Source organism: Aythya marila (genome assembly GCF_965140915.1).
Source record: "Aythya marila genome assembly, chromosome: 5".
Taxonomy (NCBI): Eukaryota; Metazoa; Chordata; class Aves; order Anseriformes; family Anatidae; genus Aythya; species Aythya marila.
Window position 1 is genome coordinate 3,327,784 of NC_139046.1, and position 18,854 is coordinate 3,346,637.

An 18,854-nucleotide genomic window follows, 5' to 3' on the forward strand; every position below is an offset into this window, starting at 1 on the left:
TCAAAATCAACATTTCATTGAAATTAAATACAAACAGAGCCATCTATCAAATTTTCTCTCCTAAATTGGATTGTAAAGCTGACTTTCCCCCGCCCCTATCTACAGCTTGTCGTGTTTTTTTCCTCCCTTTAAATGGTTTATGGGAATCTGTTTAATGAAAAAAAGAAAAAAAATAAAGAAAAAAAACCAAACAGGTCCCCTTTCACCACCACCTCAGTGGCAGCTGCATGGTTTATACCTCGCTGTCAGATTGTAAGCGGAGGGTGCATCGCCCAGAGTCTGGTCTGCTGCTGGCAGAACTTCTCCTGCTCACACCTCAGCTATAACCGATGGCTTCCCAACAAGGAAGCCCTTTGCCCTCTGCTTTCCCCTGTGTTTCTGCCAACCCTAAGCCTTGCTGCCTGCTGCTCCATGGATCCATTACGTGCTTAGGAAACACCTGCTGTTCCTGCCTGAAAACAGGAAAGTAGGAATCATCCAGAAAAAAAAAAGAAAAAAAAAAGGTGAGTAGTGGAATGCAGCATGAACCGACCCCTCTCTGTTTCCATCTCCCCTCTCCCCTCCTCATTTCCACCTTATTTTCGTGATCAGTGAGACTGAGCATTGACAAAGAGCCATTTCTGCAGCCCTTGCAGTACTGCCATTCTTTGCCAGCCCTCCCCAGAAGGGCTTTTAGCACAGCTTTCCCCATAAAAAGGCTCGAGTTTCCGCCCAACCCGTATCACCATCTCCTAAAGGCTTCTTGCACAGACTAAACAAGCTCAAATATCTCACACAAAAAGGATAAATGTGGCAGCAGTCAAGTGAGTCAATTTTTTTTCCACGCAGCTGCTCCCACAAACCCTGCTTGCTGCTCTGACTGCTAATCTGCTGGCTGCTAAGCTCTGTGTTACCCTCAGCTCTTCCAGGAGGGACCAGTGAAATGCAGCAGGCTTACGTGGCTGCTATGAGCAGATCAAACCACTGTAACAACGGGAACACTGCTTATTTCCTCTAGAACAGCCCCATCAAATCCCTTCATCCCAGCTGAACCTTCTTACCACAACGTTAGTTTAGCACCAGTCTGAGGACACTGTAATATTTGAAAGAAAGGTACAGAAAATCTTCCAACGTTCCTGTTTTCCTTTCCAGAAAAGTCCTTTCCCTTTGTTCTGATTTCTGGGGAAGGAAAACCTGAGCACATTTTGCAGACCAATCGTTTCAGTGCAGAAGACTGGTGCAGGATTAAAATGCTAGGAACCTTACAAACGCACCACTGCAAATGCTCACGTATAACCAGAGAACATAAAACACGGATAAAAACAGACTTTACAACACCTAGAGCCTTTGATAGAGTCAAATTTCAAAGGCAGATTTTATAGCCAGTCATAATCAGGCAAATTAAGCAACCCACAATCCTCAGACCTGGTAGAGCGCCCTTATGTGCCATTACATTTTCAGACCTGCAAAAATAAAGCCACTCGAGACACAGCCTGTGACACAGTCTGACACAGCAGTATCCAAGTCATGGATGCATTTCTAAGATGTTTTATTTATCCCAAAGGGCAAGAGAGAGACCTGATTTCCAATGGTTAAAGATTTCAGTAACACATGGAGAAAAACACCACAGGACCGAGCAGATGCCGCATGCTGCTACTGCTCTGCAGGGCTCTTTTGGGAAACTATTTCATTTTTGCTTCATGAAAAGCAGATTGATTATTAGCTGCCTGGAGCTCCCTTTATCAGCTGAACTTGTGCCAGCATATCTTCCGTGTAGGAAACTTAAGCTGACAGGATCAAGTTGCTGAGAAGTCACCAGCTTATATTCTGACAAACTGAGGTTAAGTGCTCTACGCCCTTTGCAAACTTAATTAAAAGCTGAGCAAAGAACGGTTTCTCTGCATATGTGTTGAGAGCCAGAGTGACAGTCATGCAATTTGAGGGGAAGACAAAGCTGAGGCTGACAATCCAGGCCTGATGGGTCACTGGGCCTGCTCTGATCTGGCCATAAATCCCCTCTGCTTTTCTGCTTCCCAATTACATGCCTGTCTGGCAGATCACTGCCAACACATAAACCAAACCAAACCCAAACAACTCATCCCAGCCCTTCAGGAGTCCTGGTGGCAAGGACATGTGCTGGTGAACACAAGATGGGAGCCTTGGCCAGACGAGACACAACACTGTCATCCTGGCAGAGGAGGGAGATGTGGCAAGACTGACCGTATGGGCACAAGGATCAGGTCTCCAATCACCTTTTGGATGCCTGGGTATGCCTGGGCTGCTGAAGCATGAAGGGCAGTAAGTAAACGTGTAGACAGTGAGATACGCAGAGCTGCTGGCTGTCTCAGCTGAAGGCCCTCTGTGAAGGGCATTAAGAGCGCCCTGTGCTGAGCTGGAAAAAAACAAGCCTTTAAATCCTCATCACCAGCATCCAAAACAGCTGTTCATTCCTCTTCTGATGGAAAAAAGCCTTGTGAGACACAAGTGTAGATAAGCATGCTGATTTCTTGCAAAGCAGAAGGAAGTCAGCTATGTGTGTGGCAGACAAAGGCCTGGACCACCCCGAGGAGGCCCAGGCAGCAGGAAGAACTTCAGCTCCCTGCATATCCCAGTGGGCAGATTGCTGGGGTAAAAGTGGGCTTTTCAGTGCATTCCAAATGTACCAGGGTAGAAAATGACACTTTCATTCAATATTCAGGAAATGATTTTTTTTTTTCCAAAGAATAAAGACTACAAACCCTCTGCTGGCACCCTGACCACAGAAGTGACCCAGAGATTGTGCTGCTCTTACTCAAATCCTCAATGGCCTGCTCGTGGCTGAAAACAGAATATAGCACTCTCATCTCAACCTCTCTGATCTGTCAAAGCCGAAAAAAAAAAATTCTTCTCTTGGGCTTTATCGATTGTCTTCTTCTGGCACTGCTCTCAGCTCTGAGCACCCCCTTGTGAAAATTTCAGAGTGCCTTTCTGTCCTCTCCACGAGATCCTCACCGCTGGATATCTTCTCACACGAACAGCTTGAAGCCCAAGGGAAAAAAAAAAAAAAAACACAAAAAAAACAACAAACAACAATAACAGATAACTACATATTAAAAGGGAGTGCAGGAAACCTGACCTCTGCACCACTCCAGCTTGAACAGCATGAATGTTTTTGTAGGCTTCGTGGGAAAAGAATCTGAAGCAGATCTGAGAACTGTGAGCTCGGCGAGCAGCTCCCTCCAAACATCAAGAGAACTTCAGGAAGAGAGAGCAAAATTGTAAGAAATTCAGCAAACAAGCAATAAGAAAGCGTGTGGGCCAACTGAAGGTGGAAGAAGGTCTTCAAAAGCCAATGAAAATCTGCAGCTCAAGGATAGATTGTAAAGGAGCACAAAAACAAAAGCAAGAGGTGGGGAGGCTGCTCTGACCCTCCAGGATACAGGAGCTGTCACGCTGCCTGACGGCATCACGGATGGATGCCAGAAGAGTGTCACAACAACAGATGAGAGGCCAGAATGAGACTTAACTGTGTGAAAAGACAGGAACGGCTTCGTGTCTTAGCGACGTTACAGATAAAGGATCCACAGATCTGCCCAGACCCCAGCCTCTTTCCCACTACCCCTCTTTTTGTTGAAAAGCTGAGCCCAACCCATTTCTAGCCAAGTCACAGCAGTCAAGGCTAAGTTTAGGTTCTGGCAGATCCAGTAACCTACCACTTTATGAAGCTGACAAGTGAATTAATCAAGCTGTGAAAGTGCTGGCAAGCAGCTCCCTGTTAGGTTCAAGGAAATAAGCAAAACCAGTGTTGAAATAGTCCAGTTAAAAATCTCCTGCTTCACATCCCTCTCCTTTTGAAGCACACACAAAAAAAGCTTTTTATTGCTGAAAGTAGTGAACCAGAGAAGAACATTTCGATTGCAAAACCTCTTATCAAAGCGGGATGAAATCTCTAGTAAAAATTAATTCCAGTTCCAACTTTGAAGAGCACAGTCATTAATCCCCTTTTTTCATGTGAAAAGCAAAGTGACAAGCCACTTCAAGGTGGACAGTGCAGCCTGCCCAAGGGAGCAGAGCTATGTTGGCTGCATGTCACTGCATCCCCTGGCCTCCTGAAGCCTGTAACAATCCCCCACGTCCCTGACCCTTCATTTCCTCTCGCCAGCTGGTGAGAAACATCCAATGCCCACTGCATTCATTCCCCCGCACGTCGGCTGTGGCGGAAGCAATCCATAAACATCTACTGATCTTCTGAGGCTATTGCAATATTGGAACTAGCATTTTAAAGGTCTTTCAGTGACGGATGCAGATGATATGAAGCCCGTATTGCAGGCACTTTCTGCCAAGACGTATCAATAATTCACAGCATTACAATTAGCCTGGAAGTAAGCACAGCGGAGGTCAGGAAAATAAGCACTTAACAATATAATGAAGGTGACAACACGAAATTCGCTATGCATCAATTAGGCTTTTTAAACCCTGTCAGAACCATTTATTATTAAAGAAACACAGAACTACAGCAGCACGGATGTGACACAGTCACCCACTGGACACGCTAACAGCCCATATTACATTACCAGAAATAGCACCAGCAAGGGCAGAATCAGTGTGAAATGACTGTTCATTTCGAAACAGGCACGTGGGCATCAAAATATCAGCTTAGTTTCGCTTGTTATTACGTCTGCAATGTTTAAACAGGGACTCTGCTTTCCTCGTCACGGAGCACCACACAGACGAGGAGCTGCAGTTCATTTGCAGCCTCACACGAATGCCACAACCGAATGGGAGGGCTGCAAACATCCCCCGGACTGATCTCTGAGACCAGGCTGCCTGAGACATTCACTGAATTATTGATACTTGTCTAGAGTCACATTACATGTCAAAAATCCAAAAGGTGCTTCTGACATTTCCCTATCACGCTGCAGAAGAAACAATACCTGCAATCAGAGAGGGGGTTATCCAGCAGGTTCCCGTAATGCCTCACTGAACAATCCAGCTGCATCTGAAGCAGCTGTCTGCTGTCTCATATGAAAGCTGATATGACAAGGTTTTTCCCTTTTTTTTTTTTTCTTTCCTTCAGTGGCTGCCCACTCGAATATCCCTTAGCAAGAGGTTTAAAGAGCGGTCAAAAGCTTTAAAGCAATGGCTACATTACTTCCAGATGTGGGGAGAAATCCTTTGAATTGGAAACAAAATTAGTATCGAAGTATAGTTAAGCACTGTCAGGTGGATAACAGATTTTGTTCTTCTCTAGGGTGAACTCACTGCATTGTTCAATTCATTTCCAGGGGCACAGCAAAGTTTAATTAGCTCCTTTTGTGAAGCTTCTAAGATGTTTGGATGGAAAGCTTTAGGAGCACCAGCAGTATCCAAAGACTCAGGTTGGTGTTATGAAGTGGTGTGCAGGAACACTAATTCTGAGCAACATGGGACTATGAGAATACTTGAAGACAAAGCTTGCTTCCGAGCTGGAATGAATACTCTGAACAGACTGACCACTGAACATGGTGGGGAGATGGATACCACGACGCTGGTTTTCCACAGGAACACTCAGCTTGATGATACTGTCCTTAAACCGTGCAAAGTCAGGTCACAGGAAATAGAATGGGATAAGGAGGAGTAACTAAAAAAAATACAAATCTCATTTCTGTAGCTAAAGGCAAAATAAAAGGTGAAAGGATGTACAACTATTTAATGACTTGGAGTTTACACAACTCCTGGCTAAGTGAGCAGAGATGTGATCAAGAGGTCACATCCCTGACAACACAGTGGCAGAGCATGAACTCTGTAGCTGAGAGAAGAAGAAAACCCGAATCCAAATATTTTGGCTACAACAACAGGTTCATTTCAGAAATCTGTTCTTCAAGGTTTTAACATTACACCTGTAAATAGTGCTTTTTGGACAAATGCTTGCAATTCAAAATACAACTTTGCTTTGAGAAAGCTGTAAGATTTATCAATGCAGACCGAATAAGGCAAGGTAATGATCAACCGGGGTGTCTTGTTGGGGTGAAATGTTTCAAGAAAATTCATAGAATCACAGGATGGTTTGGGTTACCCTGGCTCAGGTGTAGGACCTTGCACCTGAGGGCCTTGTAGAATCCCATGAGGTTCTCACAGGCCCACCCCTCAGGCCTGCCAAGGTCCCTCTGGATGGCAGCCCTTCCCTCCAGCATCACACAGCTTGGTGTCATCAACAAATGTGCTGAGGGCGCACTTAATCCTACTGTCCCTGTCATTAATAAAGATATTAAACAGTACCAGTCCCCATACAGACCCCTGAAGAATGCCATTTGTCCTTGGTCTCCACTTAGACATTGAGCCATTGACTGTAACTCTGAGTGTGACCATCCAGCCAATTTCTTAACCACCGACTGGTCCATCCATCAAATCTCTCCAATTTAGAGACAAGGATATCATGCAGGACAGTGTAAAACGTTTTGTACAAGTCCAGGTAGATGATGTTCATTGCTCTTCCCTTACTCACCAACGCTGTAACCCCATAGCAGAAGACACCAGATTTGTCAGGCATGATTTACCCTTAGTGAAGCCATGCCATCAATCACTTCTGCTTTCCCTGTGCCTTAGCACAGTTTCCAGGAGGATCTGCTCCATGATCTTGCTGGGCACAGAGGTGAGTGTCTGTTGTGTAGTTCACTTGATCTTCCTTCTTCCCTTTTCAAAAATTAAGGTTATGTTTCCCTTCTTCCAGTCATGGGGGAATTCACTGGACTGCCACAACTTCTCAAATATGAAGGACAACGGCTTAACAACTTCATCTTTGAGTTCCCTCGGGACCTGTGGATGCCCCTCATCAGGTCCCACAGACTTGTGCACCTTCAGGTTCCTTAGAAGGTCTCAAACCTGATCTTCTTTTACAGTGTGTGGTTGTTCATTCTCCAAAAATTCAATTGATTTAGTGAAGAAAACAACTTCTGTAATCAGATCTAAATATAGCCACAGCACAGTTATTTGTCAATTCATACCTGAGGGATGGTAATACACCTGCAAAACTACAGCTCTTCTGGGCAATGAATTCAATTTTTCATGCATTGTTGGCCAGCACACTTAACCTTTACTTGCTAATCCATTTCCCATAAGATGCCAATAGGCATGCCAAGCCTCTAATGCACTTTAAAAATCTATTTTTGAGCTGCCAGAGAAGTTTTCTTCACTTGCCACAGAAGTTCACAGTGGTCTCAGTTCCACAACAGACAAGGAAACCTGATACACAGCCGAGAACCCAGGAGCCCTGAACAATGAACTCTGCATTACCAAGCAACAAGAGAGCACAGCTTTCAGTACACTTATTTCTCGTGTTGGAAGCTTAAAAGGCTCATAGCAATTTCAAAACCACTGCTGCTATCAGGAAAGTTATTATTATTAGGAAGTTTAGGTTTCACAATTACGTTGACAGTCTAAAGTACTTAAACGTATTTAATTTTAATGAAAGGTAGCATCAGGTCCTCTGGTAAGCTTTGAAAATACCTTCCACAACCCCTGGTTTAACCATGCAGACTGAGCATGAAAGCTGCAAAAACACTACCATTGCTCCATATATAATGTAGTCAATAAAGAAAAGCCTAGAATTGCTATAGAAAGTAACCCTAAAACCTCCCTACAGGGCTTTTCCAGAACATGTGGCAAACAAAGGATGCTCTTGGGGTGATGCACTGTACACGTTTTATGGGGTACTTTGTCATTTATTCAAGGCTTTTCCATTTGATGAATGGGGTCACACTACAACTACACAGACAGGGCAAGAAAAAACAACAGCTTCTAGTATATGAACAGTCACCTAATAAACAGGTGACCATCCTGCTTTTCTTGCAAGGCCGAGCGTATACCTCTAATAAAACTGGCTTGGACACGTTTACAGATGCTGTCGGCCCATCTGACTTCACATTTGACAGAAATTAAATGACATGTCCAGAGATTTTGCAAGAGGTAAGAAGATGCCCAGCTCTCTGGAGTCCCATTGCTCAGAACGTGCAGATGTATGAAAACACTGTAAAAAACCTTCTCATTTCTAAACTGCTGGTTTCTGCTCCAAACAAACTACTCTGATTAAAGTTTTTGCTGTTTTTCTACTTTTCTCTCTGTTAAAGCTCTGTATTTTGATTTCTTGGAGTGTAAATGTTATTTTTTTTATGTTCATAGTTTCTCTAAAAATACATGCCAAACTTAGGAGTCCCTTAACAGCAAGGATATACGAGGATCATCCTGCTGGATGTTTTCCAGATATTTTACACACATACTGGTAGGACAAAAGGAGAACCCAGTATCCCTAATTTTACAAAATTAAAGCCTCACGTCTTTCAGAGATGTTGAAGCTGCTGATTACTCCTCAATGATATTAAAAACCACCCTAAAATATTATATGCTTGCACACATGGTAATATTTCTTATTTTCTACTGTAGAATCACAAAAGACATTTCTATTGCTTCTCTGAAATAGATGCCTCTCTGTTCCTGTCTCAAATCCTAGGAAGAACTCTGCCAAATCCAGGTTATCTTCTCACAGATAGCTTCCCACAGGAAAACAAACCTGAATTTTGCCTATCCCTTGGATACAAGGCCAGCATTAAACTGAAAGCTTCTCCTGTCTCAGAAACAAGAAGTGAGGAGTGTCAGGGGTACAGAAGGAAGATCCCAGAGAACTGCACTTGCTGCCCATGCAATACCAGCAACTACAGATGATCATTATATACTTCCAAAGTTTTAGTATTCTTTATTCAGGGTCTCATGAAAACAAAGAAACAAACAAAAAAGCAAACACTTACTTCATCCCTATAAAGAGGACTTGTATAGTACATGATATCCATCGCACTGCTGTTCAGCATGTCCCTTAAACCTCGTACTTTATCTGGAGTAATGGAGTCCACAGTGTCTGAAAGAAAAGAGACCTGAGTTACATGCAGGAGAATGATAAAATCCCATCAAGGCAAATGCAGAGAACACAGCATGAAACTTCTGGGGACAATTTTGTAGACTGCAGCTACTGGAATAACAAAAGAATCAAGTAATGTACCTCCATCCAGGGTAAGTTTTGACCTCCATTCAACTGGAAGAAATTCAACATGGGTTGCAAGATTAGAAAAATACTTCTCTTCTATTTTTCTTGCAGTATCTCGCATCCTTACAAAAAGAAAGAAAGAACACGTTCCTGTTAAGACTAGTATTGGCGATCTTATCAAATAAAGTCAGTGCATCCACTCATTTCTCATGTTACTACTTTTACTACAATGCATGCTTATTAACGTAGGTAAAATAAAATTGTGAGGTGAAGCAATTCCAGTACTTAAATTATCTTATAATTGAAAATTATGCATATTACATGCTCAAAAGAATTTATGAACTTTAAATATATTTTACTATAAGCCTAATAAACCATCCAAATTCAATTGAAAGAAATCTGTTAACGCTGACTGGTTTGGGCTAGAATGTGATCTAAAAATTAAGAATTCTATCACTGTCTTGAAATCCTGAATCCACTGAAACCAACCATTTAATCCATCACATAAGGAAGACAATTCAGTGCTTTTAAGCACAATGAAAACTATTAACAATATTGCTTGAAAAGTCAGAATTTTAATTTCTCATATCAAATTGGAGGGCTTAAGAGTCCTCAGAGTGAGAAATAGGATCATTTATTAGCATTTCAACTTACAGTAGCAGATGCAGAGTCTGTGTTTTTAAATTACTTTCCATTTTTAAAAAATATCTCAACATGAACATTGGTGGACGCATGTCCTTGAAATGGACATAAAAAAAATTAAAAATACCTCAAAACAAAATATATCTGAACCTCTCTGCTGTCTGGGGGAGAAAGGGAATACTGGCATATTACATTCCTTTAAAAATGCTACTTTACTACTGAGGCATGAAAGACCGTCAGCAATGGATGAAAAATAGCATGAAATTCTAGAAGAAGATGGTAAAAAAATCCATGCATTCTATCAAAGACATTTAACAACCAGGGGAAGTGTTGTATTTTCCCCTTTTTCCTTTACGCTATACTTAGGTCCCAATGACATTAGCATTTCTGAAGATGAGCACAACAAACTAAATCTGACCGAGGGGCAGCAATGCTGCATTTCCAGCAGCTGGTTCCCAGTTAAAAATCAGAATTTTGTTTTGAGGCAAAGCCCAGAGTTCCAACATGTTTTATTCTGTTTTCAAAGCAAACCCCCTTCTAACGATTGCTGCAACCAAATGCACGATGACATTAAATCTCTTATCAGTAATTCTACAAATCCAAATGTGCTCCAGGTAAGTTTAACCCCCTGGCTGAGAGACGTTCCTTGAATATATGAGTGCTCCTGTTCTGCTTCAGTAGAAATGCAACAGTTCAGCCTAAATCACTACCAGCACCTGAGACAGTAATCGCTTCAGCTGCTCTGTTTGATGGGCAAAACTGAAACGGTGTCAGCACTACGCAGGGATCCTGTATGGACAACTCATATCAAATTTCTGTCTTGAGTTTAAATCCACCTTTAGCTCTTTAAAATAAAGCCGGCAGTACACAGCAGGTAGCTGAGACATGAAGTCGGGAGCTGCTCAAATCTCCTCCACGAGGTTGCCACAGGAGGTGACAATTCAGATAAAAAGGAAGAAGCACTGACAAAAGTCATTCTTAATTTCCCTCCATAGTTGTTGCCCCGCACAGATCCGCCTCACTAACAGGATTTATGTCGTGCAGGGAAGCTGAAGGTGGATGTGGCCAGAGGAATGGACGCGGAGAGGAATTTCAGCTCCTACCAGCAGCTCATGAAGGCTGCAGAGGGATGTCACGGTAGCTTTGGGCAAAACACCTACTTTTTTTTTTACTTTAGCCTCATCAGCTTCACAGTGTGGGAGAACACGCTTCACCGAGGAAGGAATATGAAAGCCAATGCCTTGCAAAAACATTTTCTACAAAAATAATTCTTTTTCTTAAATCGTCTTTTCTTTTGTTTTTCTCCTCAGGATAACGAAAAACATATGCTACAAAAAGGCAGGTCTGTGATACACCAAATTTTTAATTGAAGTGGGCAGTCAGAAACATTTTCCCATCAAAAAGTAGGTGTTGGTTATGAAAGAAAGGAAAAAAAAAGGGAGTATCCTTTGACACACTGTGTTTCAAAATAGTTACTGATGGCATGACCAAGCAGTTAAGAAATGCAACTAATCAACATCTCTATTATTAAAGCCTGGTTTGATTGCACTCCTAATCTCCTAGTATCTTGTCCAATGAGATGGCAAAGGTTTACACACAGAATGTCCTTTCTGTATGATGGGGGGGAAAAAAATCAGCAAGAAGACCTGCTTAAATCAGGGCTGATGAACCTCTTTGCTTAGGGCCGTGCAAGCTTTTTTGAGTATTTTTTGCATGTCATATGCAAAGCAAGCAAGCAATAAATATATACACACACAAGTAGTGGTGATTATGTACATTAAATGAAATAAAGAGACAAACCTTTCCTAGGTACTCTCCTTAACCTAGGAGAGTAGATCCTAAAAAGGATAAAGGAACAGTGTTGCTTTGCCCTAAACAGAGCTTTCAGTGCTCCTCATGAGCAATTCCAGCATGCCTTACAAGCAGTGTTTGTACAGGGAGAGTGACTGGTACTGGCTTAGGAAGGGAATTGTTAACATTTCTGTGCAGGTGTGTGTGGACTACACAGGCACAAAGTGACCCAGCCCTGCAAAGCACAGACCAAGCTGCCCCACCACCACGCACACAATGTGCTTTTGAGGACACTTTAAGAGCCTAAGGACACTTTGAGAGCCTAACTTCAGCTGCACAGATTATCAATAGGATAAAAATTCAGTATGTATAACATTCGTGGATTCCCTGCGTAACCAAAATTAAAGAAAAACATGCCTGTTTGAATAAAATCAGATAAATGCTCATACAGGGAAATGCAGGGACCTAAAATTCATGAGAAAAGTATTTGGCAATGCTGTCGGTTCTTTAGTATTGCTAAATCTGCTAAATTTTCTTAGCAAGAAGGACAGTGGCCAGCTAACTTGCATTCAGAAATAGCAAGTTTAGCAGTAGATCAGCAAATGAGCAGCAATCTAAAGCTGCTAGACTTAACAGCAGTAAAAGCACAGAAACGTTATATGAATAAAGCACAGATTTCTACATAGCAACGATGATTTTGTATGAAAGAACTTTTGTGTAACTCAGTCTTAACAGTTCAGGGAAAAACATCTAAACATTTTACCCATTAGTGGCTGCTATAAACATTACGAAGAAATAGCTGTTAGAGCTATTTACAAGCCCTGCTTCAAATAGGATGGCCTTCTTTTATCCTGCTGGTTATCAATCTGCTGATTTGATGGTTTTGTTTTCAAACACAGACGGGCGGCTGTTAGGTTTTTAACCCCCAAACCTCAGGAGGTTACGGGACAGCACAAGTCACCATCGAGCTGTGTCATGTCCAAAGCAAGGAGGCGGACAAATTGGAACCCACTGTCGGGAAACAAAATGCTCCTTGGTGCTCTTTGCCATGGAGTTTCTTCCTCTTCCAAAGGGCTCAAGTCTTACCAAAGCTGTTCATGGGTAAACTGATGGAGGATTTTTAACTGAAAGTCTTGTTTCTAAAGCTAGACTTAAAGAGTTTGGAAAAACAATGCAGCTAAGAAATTCTGTCAAAGCTTTTGTGAAAGCTTCAGGTCTCCCCTCCTAACAACTGTGCTAGTTTTGTGCCCTTTAGCAAAATACAAAATGCAATTTTAACTTTTAGGCTCCCACATCTTGATGGTTTCCCACCCTATCCGCTGTGGTTGCCCAGACATGGCGCATCCTTTGGCAGCAGAGCTCCAAATTTCTGCTAAAACAGATTATGGACAAACACTCAAACGCACGTGGGCATACTAGAAAATCAAAAGGCAACTCCGTGTGCATCCTCATCCTGTCTTGCAGAACACATTCTAGCAGAAGAGGTGGTCTGTTTCAACAGCTTTCTGTTAGCTGCCACATCACTGATGGCAGAGCAAGCATGCAGAAATTCCATTTCCAGTGCTGGTTCAGGTGTGCTTCTCCACTGCAACACACTGCACTGCACGCTAGCCTTAAGGAGCTGGTTAATACTACAAAGTGCTGACTGTTTTCAGATTACAAACTATATAGTTACTAAAAACTTCAAGTTTTTTGCCTACCACTAAAAATTCCTATGCAATCCCATTCAGCATTACTGGCCAAATACTGTCAGGAAGAGGTGCAATTATTCTCTCCCTCATTATTTTACAGCAGCAATATCACACCCATCTCCTGATCCCAAGAGCCACAGAGGCATTAAAACACATTAGCAGGACAATTCCCAGTGCAGCACATCTCATTTACAGTGAATGGCACTAGATGGCATCTCCCACTGATTTTCATCAACAGTTTTATATTTCAGATTTTGACCAAAACTGTGGAGTAATTGCCAAGCAGTGTGGCTGTACTCACACACAAATCACCAGAATATATACCTGCTGTATATACGCACACCTGTTTTGCTATTAAGACCTTTTTTTTTTTTTTAATACCTTCTTCTGGCTTAAAAAAAAATAAAAATCAGCTGTTTTATTAGATGGCAAGTCCCTCCAGCCACTTGCTAAATTAACACTAACTGAAGCGATAAAACCTCATCTAAACAGGCAGAGAATTATTCCCCTCTCCAATACAAACTGAAGTTGAAATATTGACCCCAGAGCAACAATTACTTAAATATATACATCCAAATACATGATAACAACTAAAATTTATGATTTTTCTATGAGGAAAACCATTCGAGCACAGATGCAGTGCATGCTTTGGAAAGCGTTATGACCTACTGCTATTTTGCATGCAGGAAGTAATGGCCTGAAAATACTTTGAGACTCATGATAAATAAAATGTGTTTGGCTGCCTATCTCTGAAAAAGCAATGTACTAATACTCCCAGAATTTTATAGGTATGCATCCTTGCATAAGTATAATCTAAGGGTGAACTAACATATTTACAATTACTGCTTTTTTTTTTTTTTTTTTAAACTCTTACACTACTTGTTTTACTGTGCTGCAGCATTCAAATAGTACATAAGAAATTGAAATATTGGAGAGCTACAAACAAGTTAGCTTCATCTAGTTCACAAACTTTGTGCAATCACCTTGAGCTGGTAATGCAGCAAAATAACTGAAGGGTTCAAAATGTTAATCATTTTATTTCCAAGTCATCTTTGCAGACTCTCTTCAGGCACATAATCCACAGCCAAGAATGAGGAAATGCTCCTGAATTTAAGAAGCTTACACCAGCCAGCTTCTTACTCTGAACTCTTGATTTAGGAGCTAAGGCAATGGGGCGAATGGCTGGGAAAAGGAAAGCCTTGAACAGTTTTCTTTCCTCTTCTCAACGTGAAGAAAATCCATACTCTAAATGCATGTTCTCAAAGTAAAGTGGGAATAATACATAATTGTGTACATATTTTTATGAAAACTTAAAAAAAAAATAAAATAAAAATGCAACATACTTTATTCCCAGAACACTACACTTTGCATTTTTTGTTCATCCATGGTAGAGATCTACTTAAAGTCTAAGAAAATAGTCTATAAAAATATATACAAATCTAAAATATATATTATTAATAATAATAATAGAGAGGCTATAAAAAATAGAGACTTGTTCTGCTGCTAACCCAGAAATAAAGCAAGCTAAAGCCATTCATGGGTCACACACCTGGTAAATTATGCTCAAAAAGCATTCCCATACTGGTTTCATTACTCTGGAGCTCAGCACAGCAGAGCACAGCACTCCCTGCCTCTTTGAGGAAACAATATCCCAAGTTTCTGAGGACACTGGGGGCTGGGTTGAACTAAATTTGGTAAGTCGAAGTGAGTAGTGGGCATGAGTAATAAAAAGTGAGTTTAGCTCAAGCCAGAGGAAATGAAAAGGACGCTGTGTTCAAAAGCTCAGCCACGTCTCAGAAATGCAAACTCGAGTTTTATTCAAGGCAGATTTCAAAGAGCAACTGCAAGACACGTGTTGTCTTCTGCCCCTGTTAGTCAGGGATTCATCTGCTCTCGGGCCTTAACTTATTCAGACCGCTGCTCCAGGATATAGGGAGACTCATTTTACTTCAGAGGAAAGATGAAAATTCTAGGAGGCAACCAGAATGAACACAGCCGTGATTCACACTTCATGCTCTACAAGCATAATGGGACTCTGGATGACCAAAGGAACCCAAGCTTCTGGGTTACGACTATGGGATCCCCAGGACAAGATTGTGGAGGTCCAGGTACTCAAAATGCAGGTGCCTCCCTACCCAGCAGCACGGATTTCCAACCAGCAGCAAGGATGTCCTTTGGTGAGATGCTACCTTTGGCACTGAAGCACATCAGGCACTCCCTGTTCCCACTGCCTTACCCTGACGGTGCCTCCAATCATCCAAATAGGGTTCTGGGTCTTCGGGTAACTGCAGTGATCTGGATTATGGGGCTGTACAGTCAGTTGTGCTTCTGTGGGTAGGGAAAGTGTAACACTGGAGAGGAAGGGAGCAGGAACAGCTGCAGAGTTGTGCCTAAGTCCTAAGCAGGCTATTGTACTTTTGGTCCAATATGCAATCGTGTTAGACAATTAATAAACACACACAGAACAAGCTCGTACAAGAGTATTAATACCCTAACCATCACCTTTTACCTCTTGGGCTGAACTCGTTTACCTTCCAAAGAAAGCTCAAGTTGAAACCGGTACAGCCACTGTTACCGCCTGCATGCCTAACTGCAGAACGTGCAATTATTGCCAGCACCAAAGAATGGAAGACAAACACGTAATATGTAATGAAATGCTACCCTTAAATTGAAAATAAGCACAACTACCAAATGCATGAAAAGCCAAAAACATTGAAAACGTTCTACTAGGAAATCTTGATTTAAGATTCAAGCAGCAAATATTCAATGCATTGAAAGGCCTCTGAGAGGCTCTGCAAGGGCTTGCGTACCACTGGAAATTTACCAAAACAGCTATTCTGAAGTAATTATAATGATAATCCACAATTAAAAAGCTTTCTAATGGGGCTTGCAATAAAAATGTAATTGGTGATTATGGAACGCCAAGATGATGTGCTTGTGCAGACAGCAATTTTGGGGCTACGAGCAGCAGCACAGGCAAATACAAATTTTGAATCAAAACAGAAGATTCAGACAGAGGCAGACAGATACCAGGGTTGGAGAAAGAGCAGCCAAGAAGCATTACAGCTATTATGGAAATACACAGACCAGTTACTCCATTCAATTATTAAGCACAGGAGTTTATAAAATTGAGAGGGTCAACCTGTGGTAGAACAAGAGGATTTTTTTTAAAAGGAGGTTGGAAACATGGATAGCAACATTCCTAAATTCTATTTAGTATATTTAAAGACACCCCTCTCCACCCCTTCCAACACACACAACTTTAAAGCACAACTTCAACAAAATGAGACCAGGCTGCAGTGCACAAATATTCCAACTATGTGTGAAAGTATGTACAATTAAAAGATTATCTTCAAATTATCATCTTTTAAACGTTAACATTGTACCACATCAGAAATCCAGTAATGTCAGAATACTGCATCTGATGGCAAATCCTTTTTATATTACATACAAATACAGAATATATCTTCTTCCATTAAAAAAATGATTCCTTTTCTTCTGGAGCATCTCACAGAGCATTATTCTGTCCACGTTAGCTTAGCTGAATCATTGATCCAGCCTGGAGGAGGTACTGTCTCTTCTCAGACGAGTTCTGCTGTTAATATCAGCAATGACAGGAGCAGCTTGTTGTACCAGCTGCTGTGCTACATTTAGATAATAAATGTGTTTAACTTGACTGTGAAGAAACAAAATCATGTCACATCTTTTAAAGACCTGTTCATTCAAACGTTGATAAAACACATCTTTTCCATTTACCTACTTAGAGGATGCCCTGCAACCCTAGCATCGAACCACATTAATGAGTAGACTGAACTCCATTTCTTAATGAAATTAGCGCATGCAATTTTAAATTACCCTGGAAGCAGGGTTCTGTTTTCAAGTCTGTGACCAACAGGATCTGCCTAATGATGCAGATACATCATGAGCTGTACCAGGTCCTTCTCGAGGCAGTAATCTGAGGACAGCATAACAAGTGAGCTCTGGTAGGGTCTCTCAACCCACCTGGGTTACAGAGAGAGCACTCCATGTCTGGGTTAGAAGCTGCATTTTTGCATTTCTCTTTCTTTTCCCCTTCTTTTAATACCACTTGTTCAAGTGTGACTATGGTTTTATGCTTTGAACTGAAGTGTTGCTCTCACACAGGCTGAAATAAATACAAAAGTTTTACACTAGGGTAGATTGAACCAAAAAGAACCAACAATATATGTACGTGGCAAAGACGAAATGCAGAAGAGAGGTTTTTCAGGATGGGAGAAAAGGAAGGAACCCGAGCAATCATCCCCATCCAGAGATCCCACAGTCCCTCCAAGCACCATACCAAAAAAAATGCAAGGTGTTGTGCAGTTTGCCTCTTCTTTCTACCCACCAGACTGTTGGAATAACACAGTTTACAGCAAGCTCTGCATTTACTTGCTTATCAAAGACACCAGACAGACCAGAGCAAAAGCAGCTTTCTATTTCTAAGGGACACACAATGCCTACCCCAGGGTTCCCACACAGGTAACATCTATTTCTCAAGTGACACACAAAGCTGAGCGCAACCCAAGACAGTGGTGAGCTCTGGGGGCTGCTAATGCTTTCTGCCACTGCTGGTGATATCCAGATATTGGTGAAGGAAGAAAGGAGGGATGGTGACTCTGGTGGGCAGATTTAAGGCTTAAATTCCAGATTTAGCATGGCTGCAACTACAGGCTTCCCATGAAAGCCTGCCTACCTGAAAGGAAACAACAATGAATTATTTGCTCTTTAGATTCTACTTTAAAGGGTCAAAAAATACTTCTGCCTGTCCTTCTAATCCTTTTTCAAAAGGCAACATTTGACTTCTCGTGTCCCTAATGCAAAAGAACATTTAAAAAAAAAAAAAAGTTAAAAAGAAAAACACACACACACACAGATCACAGATGAAAGCGCTAACAGAAAGTGTTAGTACGGCTTGTGAGAACTGCCACGCTGTCGGCCTGGCAGACATTTCTTCTAAAATCTCTTCCTAGAACATATGGGATCTTCTCTACCGATAAGTTTTTTAAGCTATTAGAAAAAATGAGATTTCAATCTAACATGATGCTTTCATTTTCTGATTTTGCACAGACAATTTATGCCAATAATTAGCATTTTAAAAGAATACGCAGTGCTGTCTGGTATTTCTTGAGGGTATCTGAGACCAGAGCAGAATTTACTGAAGCACAAAGAGTCTTGCTTCGCTTTTAGATAAAATGTGTCATAGAATGGGCTGCCAATTAAAGTCAGACTTCTTATGGAATGGACACCTATTGCTGTGTCCTGAGCTAAAATTAATCCACACAGACAAACCCTGTATGTATTTTCAATGCAAAATAGGGTTGGAGGAAAGAAAAAGACAAAACGACTCCAAGGTGGAAGTTTTATTTCTGGTAGCTGTTAAAACAACAACTTATATTTAGGACGCTTGCATTACCAGTGCAATTGGCTCCTACAAAAATGTAAGTTTTTACATTTATCTTGGTGACTAGTTTCAGATTTTTATCAAAAAAGGTTTCTCTCTCCAGTTTCGCTTGCTTGCTCTTAACCACCACAAATGTAAGAGAAGCAAAGTGCTACACAAGGAGAGTAGGGAGTAGCAGGCTGTTGCTTTGAGATGACAAATGACACAGCAGTGAAATCAAGAGGCCTAATCTACTGTACCAGAGGACATGAGTGGAACCACGAGCTGAATGAACACAAGAGCCTGCTGACACGATGGCACCTCTGTCACTCACATGAGTACTGACCTACATAGTTGT

General features: G+C 41.5%; 1 protein-coding gene across 6 annotated transcripts in view; it reads right to left on the reverse strand.

The window, feature by feature from the left end:
- Window positions 1-18,854, reverse strand: part of DDHD1 (DDHD domain containing 1) — a 65,804-nt gene that overhangs the window by 17,113 nt on the left and 29,837 nt on the right. For all 6 annotated transcript variants that reach the window (XM_082761779.1, XM_082761778.1, XM_082761775.1 and 3 more), the window contains 2 exons: window positions 8,987-9,093; window positions 8,739-8,845 (listed from right to left, as the gene is read on the reverse strand). In XM_082761779.1, coding sequence (XP_082617905.1) covers window positions 8,739-8,845; window positions 8,987-9,093 — 214 coding nt within the window. The remainder of the gene's footprint in view (window positions 1-8,738; window positions 8,846-8,986; window positions 9,094-18,854) is intronic.